The 8,311-nt window shown below is 41.1% G+C and overlaps 1 protein-coding gene across 1 annotated transcript in view; it reads left to right on the top strand.

Moving 5' to 3' along the window:
- LOC102766157 (probable E3 ubiquitin-protein ligase HERC6) overlaps nucleotides 1–8,311 on the top strand; it is a 100,989-nt gene that overhangs the window by 22,875 nt on the left and 69,803 nt on the right. Inside the window, exon 4 of the mRNA XM_015561521.1 lies at nucleotides 2,660–2,734. Within this exon, the coding sequence (XP_015417007.1) occupies nucleotides 2,660–2,734 (75 nt within the window). The remainder of the gene's footprint in view (nucleotides 1–2,659; nucleotides 2,735–8,311) is intronic.

The raw sequence follows: 8,311 nt of genomic DNA, 5'->3' as shown, positions 1-8,311 counted from the left end.
CCGCTACAGTGGTTTGGACATGTTCAAGCCTTGGACTGATGAGAGGGCACAGTCCTCTCATTGCCATGTGCAAGTCCCAGCTTGGAGAGCAAGGCCCTCCCAACACAATTATAGCCAACAGCTGTAGTTGTAAGCTTGAACCTATTGTTGGAACACGTGGCCCCACGTGCCTGAGTGATGTGGGCTTGATAGTTGAGTGCATAGTTGATATGCATGTAGTTGAGTAGGATTGAAACCCAGGAGAATGTTTGTAAACATCTTGGTCATGCCCTTACTTTGCCTCATAGCATCTGGTATAAAATAAAGGCATGGCTGTGGGCGTGGTCACTGTCTCTCAGAGAATCAGCATCCCACCAAGACCCAGCTTTCATTCTCTGGTCTGTATTTTCTAAGCCTTTCAGCCACTGCCACTCAGGTTTACCCCTGGCCACACTTTAGAACAGTGGTTGGCAAACTCATTAGTCAACAGAGCCAAATATCAACAGTACAATGATTGAAATTTCTTTTGAGAGCCAAATTTTTAAACTTAAACTATATAGGTAAGGCACATTGTTATTACCTTAATTAGGATACTCCTAAGGCTTAGGAAGAGCCACGTTCAAGGGGCCAAAGCCACATGTGTCTCTCGAGCCAGTTTGCTGACCACTGCTTTAGAAAGATATGCCTCCACGCTCCCAGGGCGGGTTCCTGCCTCAAACCCCACCTTTACAGGAAACAGCTCCGGGAAACAACTTGGGGGAGGGCGCAGCCATTGCCAAGACAACCCCTGCAGGACTGACTTCCTTCTGCTTGGTCGCAGCAGTTGTGGTCATGAGGAACACCACCCGTGGTTTTTATATAAGTAGACTAGTGGCTCATGCACATTGAAAGGAAATTAATTAGAATTCCTGGAGCAGCACTGCAGCTCGAAGGGTGTCTTTGGAGTGAAGGGGGGGAGGGGAAGAAAACTCACGCTGGGGTCTTCTGGCTCGCAACACTGGCTCCGGTGCAGGGACTAATGCAGGCAGTCTCGGGTGGTGGCTGGCAGGGCAGGACTGGGCAAGAAGGGCCAGACACGCCCTGGAGCCAACCTCCCGCAGTCCCTCCCCAGCCACCAGTAGCACCTGGAGCAGGACCCCATGGTTCAAAGGGTGTCTTCAGAGTTATCAGGGTCCCTCCGGCAGGTGAGTTCCCTTGGCCTGGCCTGCAGGGATGGGGCCAAAACTGGCTCTCCAGCATCCCCTGAGGGGTCTCAGAGTGCAAGAGGGCACTCTGCAAAGTTGCTGTCGCACAGGATATGGAACACACACGTGTGCAGTAAACCAGATTTGGGGCCAACGGTGCCCCAGCAACAACATAACCCATGGCTGAAGGTGGAATTGGGTGGCCCGGTGAGGAATCAGGCTCCCTCCTCTCTGATTCCAGGATGCATCACCCCTTGGCAGCTCCTGTGTTGAGTGTCTGCCCCCTGGTGGTCAGTGCACATCATAGGTACCAGTCAGTCAGATAGTTGCATGGTTGCTTGGTCTTTTATATATATAGATTGTTTCTGGTGTTCCATTTCAAATGTAGTTATTTCTTCCACATGGTACAAAACTTCTTATCTTAAAAAATTATATAAGTAATACATTCCATTGTTAAAAGATTTTTTTAAAGTCATGCAATAACAAGTATCTAGAGGCAAAAGTATGTTACCTCTCCTTTCCCTGGTCCCATTCCATTCCCCACAGTCCCTTAAGCAACAGCTTGATTAAATCCACAAGTTTTTCCAAAAGTAAAACAATTCTTGGGGTTATTTATTCCCTCTCAGAACTGTAATCTAAATAAAAATACAGATAGTTTCTCTAAAATATTTTAGTGTTTTTAAATTTGTTTTTATTGATTTGAGAGACAGAGAGACGGAGAGAAACATCAGTTTGTTGTTCCACTTATTTATGCATCATTGGTTAATTCTTGAATGCTTGAAAAGTTCCCTGACGGGGCATCAAGCCCACAACCTTGGCCTATTAAGATGATGCTCTAACCAACTGAGCTACCAGGTCTGGGTTTAGTGGGGTGTGTTTTGTTTTTTTTTAATGGTTTTTCTTTTTCTTTCTTTCCTTTTTTTTTCTTTCTTTTTTTAAACAAGAGATTTATTTAAACAAAACACTTGACTTGAAGGGGAAACTATCTAGAATTCATTTCTTTTAGATTAACTAATCCCTACTTAGAGACAGCCTGCCCTACATGTAACAGCTACATACAAAAAGTTATAAAATTGTCATTGGTTTTATAATAATAGATGAAAAACATTAAAATTCTCCAATCAAACAAGGCATACAAGGACTTTATGTTATTTTTTAAAAAAAAAAAACAGTGAGAGCAAAATAACTTACTGGAATATAAAGATAAGAGTGACATGAGCATGCCACTAATGGAGAAAGGGGGTATTTTCACAGAACCAGTATTTCCCCCATTTACCTCCATTTAATGTTGATCAAAACATTGGCCATTTACTTTTAAAAAATGTAAATGCTTGTGCACATACATCAGTTACTTTATGCACAATAAAGGAATGGGAAGGAAAAAGTGAAAGAATAGGAAAAACCAGTACAGTAGTGGTTGGGATGCGGTAGAACAGATTACAGTGTTCTAATTTAGAATGTCTTCTTGGTCTGTAGGAACCGGGTTCTGGAGTAAGGTAGCAGGTTCCTCCTTTATCAGACACTTCCTGTCTGCTGCTGGAACACACCAACCTCCATTTCCAACAATCCAGGTGGGTCTCTTTCATTGATTGGAAGGCCATCAAATCAGAATATGAGCTGCATCATTGACAAATCCTGTCGTTCGAAACAGGCTTGCATTAGTTTACTAAATGGGTATGTGTCTTAATATTTTTTAAACTTTTAAAAATATTTTTTATTGATTTCAGAAAGGGAGAGGGAAAGATAGATGAGAATCATTGGTCAGCTGCCTCCTGCATGTCCCCTAATGGGGGCAGAGCCCGCAACCCATGCATGTGCCCCAACCAGAAATTGAACCATGACCTCCTGATTCATAGGTCAACATTCAACCATTGAACCACACCGGTTGGGCAAAACTCAAGTATTTCTACACCTGCCTTGCATCATTATTTTGTAAGTGTATGTTAACACTTTCGACACGTTTCTCAAATTTTTGTTCAGGGATCACCTGTATTAGAATCACCTGCCTTAAAACAATGAAGATTCTCAGACACCAGGGCCAAAAATTCACTTAGTAAGTCCGGAAGAGGTCCCAGAATCTGTATTTAAGATCCTAAGGGATATAATACATATTAAAGTTTGAGGGCAAAGTTCTAATCTAGACAATTGCTACATAAGCTGTAGGCACTGTGTTTGTGTCCTGCTTGTCTTCACTCCCTGTGAATTAAATGATAGCAATTATGTTTAGGGAAGTCTATGTCCTAGATCAGTGGTTCTCAATCTTGGCCGCACAAGAGAATCACCTGGGAATCTTTTTAAAATCCTGATTTCTGGGCCTCATCCTCTGGAAATTCTGTTTCTTTGTTACTAAAGTTGTGGCCCCACCCCATAAACTAGTGGCCTGGTGCACGAATTTGTGCACAGGTGGGGTCCCTCGGCCTGGCCAGTGATCAGGGCCAATCAGGATTGAGGGAGGTTGGCCAGCTGCATGTAGTCCTTCATAAGGTACAACTTTTATTTCATTTTAGAATAATATATTTAAATTATGATTAAAATAAATAAAACACATTTAAGTATTTGACTTGTTAAAATACTTAAATGTGATCACACATTACAGAAAACTTGAAAAATTAAGAGAAGAAAATAATCAACCATGTTTGCCACCTTAATAAAATATTTTAATTTCCAATAACTTCATTCAAGTCTTCTTTCAAATAAATGTACACACACACACACACACACACACATATATATATATATATATATATATATACACATATATATACAAGGTGTGATACAGGCACACACATATATACATATATATATATATATGTGTGTGTGTATATATATATTTCTTCAATTGTAAGCAGAGCAATATATATAAAATTTCAAATCCTGCTTTTTTACCTAACATTATAAATATGCATTTTACATGCTGTTTTATGATTCCTTGTATTTATAATTATTTGATCCTGCATAATATTTCATTGAAAAACATATTATAATTTTCTTAATTATTCTTCAATTGTTAGAAATGAAGCTTGTTCCAAGATTTTGCTCTTTGCTGTGAATACCTTTGTGTATTCACAAATTTATCAATTTAGTAAGTGGGTTTTCAAATATCCATTTTACTAAAAATAAACAGTCTTTCTTTTAGTACTATGGGGCAGGAACCAACTTTCCTCTACCCTCAAGGTACTTCTGGCTGGTCTAATAATAAAATAGACATGAACAGATTAACAAGAGAAAATGACCTGATTTAATATGTACACATGTATGGGAACTCCACATACGTGACAGAGTCAGAGACTCCCACATGCAACAGAGGTTCAAAGACAGAAGTGGGACATAGGACATTTAGAGCTAGGGATGAGGTAAAGCACCTTGAGCTTCAGAAGGTCATTGCAGGGAGAGTACTTGTTCAGTACTTGCATGGCCAATGTTTAGTCCTACTTCTGCTAGAAGCACCTCAATTTCCTTGTTTCCCTCTAGAAACTACTCCCTCCCAGTATTACATTTTATAATTTAGATGGAGTTAAATCTACTGGCTCTAGAAGTGAGCCATAATTGTGAAATCATATTTGCATATTTAACATTAGCACGGAGAGCTAGAGAAAGCCCAAGACTCAAAGTTATTCACTCACAGTATCAAGTGGTAGAGGGCAACATAAAAGATACATGTCAGGATTCCTGTTGTAAGGCGTGATCCAGGCACTCAAATGATGGCCTCAGGACATTGTCTTTCCCACCCAACTCTAGCCTGTACTTTCCTCTTTTTATTCTCAGGTAACTATGAAGTGACTTCAAGTTTTAAGATTTTAGTTTAGCAACACCACCAGGAAGAGCTCACCATAGTGCTAGCACCCTCCCCTGCCCTCTCCCAACCCCGTCTCAGCTTGGCTTGTACGCACACCTCTGAACAAATAATTGTGGCCAGAGTTGTTACTCTTCCAAGGCTGGTCTGGATAGCATTCCCACTTCTAGAGCCAGTAGATTTAACTCCATCTAAATTATAAAATGTAATACTGGGAGGGAGTCGTTTCTAAAGGGAAAAGGAAATTGAGCTTGTAAGGCAAGTTGCTTACTTCCCTGATGTACAGAAGATAGGTGCAAAGTATTTCTGGTGATCACTCTTATCGTGGGCCAGGCTCCTAATTAAATTCTTCTAGATAAGGTTGGGGGCAGGGTCTTGTGGCCTTTACCTCACAGTTGTCCACATGCCACTGAAGCACATCTTGGGGTGGCTCATTCTGAACGTCTATAGTACCCTGGCCGAGACACTGACTTTTTTTTTTTAAATATATTTTATTGATCTTTTACAGAGAGGAAGGGAGAGAGATAGTCAGAAACATCGATGAGAGAGAAACATTGATCAGCTGCCTCCTGCACGTCCCCCACCGGGGATGTGCCCGCAACCCAGGTACATGCCCTTGACCGGAATCGAACCCGGGACCCTTCGGTCCGCAGGCCGACGCTCTATCCACTGAGCCAAACCGGTTTCGGCGTGACTTTCTATTCAACAAATAAAGGGTCAAAGTACAAAAGTCTGAAAAGTACGTTGGAAGTAACAGTTCTGCCTAATTTCTATAGAATTTCCTAGAGATGGTATAACGGAGTGAAGTGCTCTGTCTCTCTGATTCCATCAAGTCAGCATCATTGCCAGGACTTTCAGGCTATAGCTCCTGTGTAGACATGCTCATCATTAGAAGAGTTCTGCTTGAGGGCTTGCGTTTTTACAAAAATAGGCCATCCCATGTTCCCGTCCCTTGACGTAAAAGAAGCCTGAATTCTATACTTTAAGGTGGACCCGAGGAACGACTAGGGCTCCCATCTTTTGGTTGGAATGGTTGATCTTTCTCAATCAATAAAACTTTCTTCCTCCAAACTCTGATGTTTTGAGTTTGGGCTTTTCTAAACAGAGGGCACACAGACTGGTAATAATAGTCACCCAACTTTAGTATGATCACTCCACTGGTTTTAGAATTTCTATTGCCATCTTCAGCATGGACACATAAAACTATTGTACAAGTTTTTGAGCCAGCCTCTCTGGCTTCCTTATGTGAAACCATTGCAACCACCCCACCCCCATTCCAGTAACTTTTATCCACTCATTTTAGTTAGTTATTTACCATTCTTCCTCTTTGTGCTCACTGTGTTCTGTTTCTCTCTCCAGTTCCTCCCCACCCTTCTCCACCCTGCTTTCTGGGGCCGGAGGCTGGCCTGAAAGTACTAAATCAGCTCTTGGCTGACGGGGCTCCCAGCAAGGAAAGCATGTGAAGGGAGGGTATTTACTCTGCTGGTGGTCTCCCTGCAGGATCATTTAAAGCTGGCTGTGTCCCTTCATTAAAGGTGATCTTCTTGATAAAACTTTTTTGAGTTCCTCTTTCTGGGTTGGTTAAGTGGCCTCTCACAAGCCCCTTCAGACCAAAGAGTAATAGCCCAGGGTATTGAGGTGTTCTTGTCCCTTTAACAACTTATTTGGACTATCTTAATTTGAGCAAGCCATCTGTTTCCTGTTTTCCGCTAGGATGTGTCTGACTTACTCTACATGCTCCTACTAAATGTAACCAGATTGTCACAAAACTGGAGTTATAACTACTTGCCTTATTGATACTGACAGTTGAAGGGTCCAGAGCACACTGGCATGGCTCACTCTGCTCACCTCTAATATTCACCACTGCATCGCTCAGTTAATTCATAATTCTCTGTCAGAATGAAAGAGAACCTTCACTAAACCAGGATAACATTCATCTTCAACGGCTTATGAACTAAAAGAGTTTGCATTGCTTTCTGTTAAAGCTCGGATTTTTAACTCATAAAAATTTTTACGTTAGATAAGTATCTGTGCCAGAGCTATTTGAATAATAGCATGACTAGATGGCATGAGAGATAAATGTGTATTTTTCCTTGGTGAGTGTTCAGTGCCTAACAGGCTATGGATAAAGTAGTAACTCTGGTAATCACAACTTGAAAAAAAAAAAAGCCAGCTTCTCTGAGTGCTCTAGTTATTTATTCCATATCTGTAAGACACCCTCCTGTAGAAACTGAAGTAATTCTTCCAAGCCTTTAGTGGAGCATTATTTGGCAAGTTACCTTCTGGGCATGCTTAATCTAAGTTTTCATTTTATAGGGAAAATGCTTTTTAGTATTAAGGACATACCAAAGGGATCAAGGCATACTAGCATTGCTAGATTAATTATTTCCTTTTAGAAAGAATGCTTAAAATGGATAAAAAGAAGCGACTGAAGATATCTCAAGTGCCAATTCATTATGTCATTTTCTTGATATGGTTCTTCTTCTGATTACCAGTTGGACTTGTTTTGCTCTTACAGAAGAGAGGGTTTGGATTAGTGAGTGAAAAAAAAGACGTGAAGGGCTGAGTCAAGGCCAAGGAAAACTTGGCTTCCTCACTGTGTGTTGGGCGATCTTCTCTTCTCAATCTTTCCTTTCCTTACTAAATCTCACCCATTTCCATGTCTCCAATTACCACTTATTACAGATGACTCCCAAAATAAATCTCAGCACAGACCTATCTGAGCTCCAGACCCATAAATACAACTATCTTCTTGGCATTGCCAAGTCGAGATATCTCAGAATACCTCAAATTCACAGCCTTCATTCCCCCACTCAGGTTTGCTTCTCTTTCTGTGTTCTCTATCGCCAGACACCAAGGGATCACCCTTGACCCATCATTATCCTCATCCCCTCATCACTCTTCATCCACTTTCTCCCCACAGTATATCTCAAACACATCCACTCTGTCCTCTGGGTTCAACACCCTAGTCCTGCTACCATGACCTCTAGCTCTTGCCCAGGCAACAGTAGTCACCTCCTTACTGGTTTCTCAATATCTACTCTTTCTGTTTTTCCAACTAGTTCTCATACTCAAGTGATTGTTTTGAAATGTAACTATGTTCCCGTTACACACACACACACACACACCTTTTCTCCTTCATTTGCACTCAATGATTTCCTTTTATTCTTATCATAAAAATAAAAATAAAAATTTATGTGGCTTATAAATTGCTTCATCTTCTGGTCCTGTTCTACTTCTCCAAACGAATCTTACTTCCACTCTACCACTTACTAACTGTGTAACCTTGGGTAAGTTACTTCTCTGTGCCTCAGTTTCTTCATCTGCAAAATGAGAATTATACTAATATTTCCAC

This window comes from Myotis davidii, unplaced genomic scaffold (genome assembly GCF_000327345.1).
Source record: "Myotis davidii unplaced genomic scaffold, ASM32734v1 scaffold356, whole genome shotgun sequence".
NCBI lineage: Eukaryota > Metazoa > Chordata > Mammalia > Chiroptera > Vespertilionidae > Myotis > Myotis davidii.
Note: the sequence above shows the minus strand (reverse complement) of the source record. Positions and strands in the feature narration are given on the sequence as shown.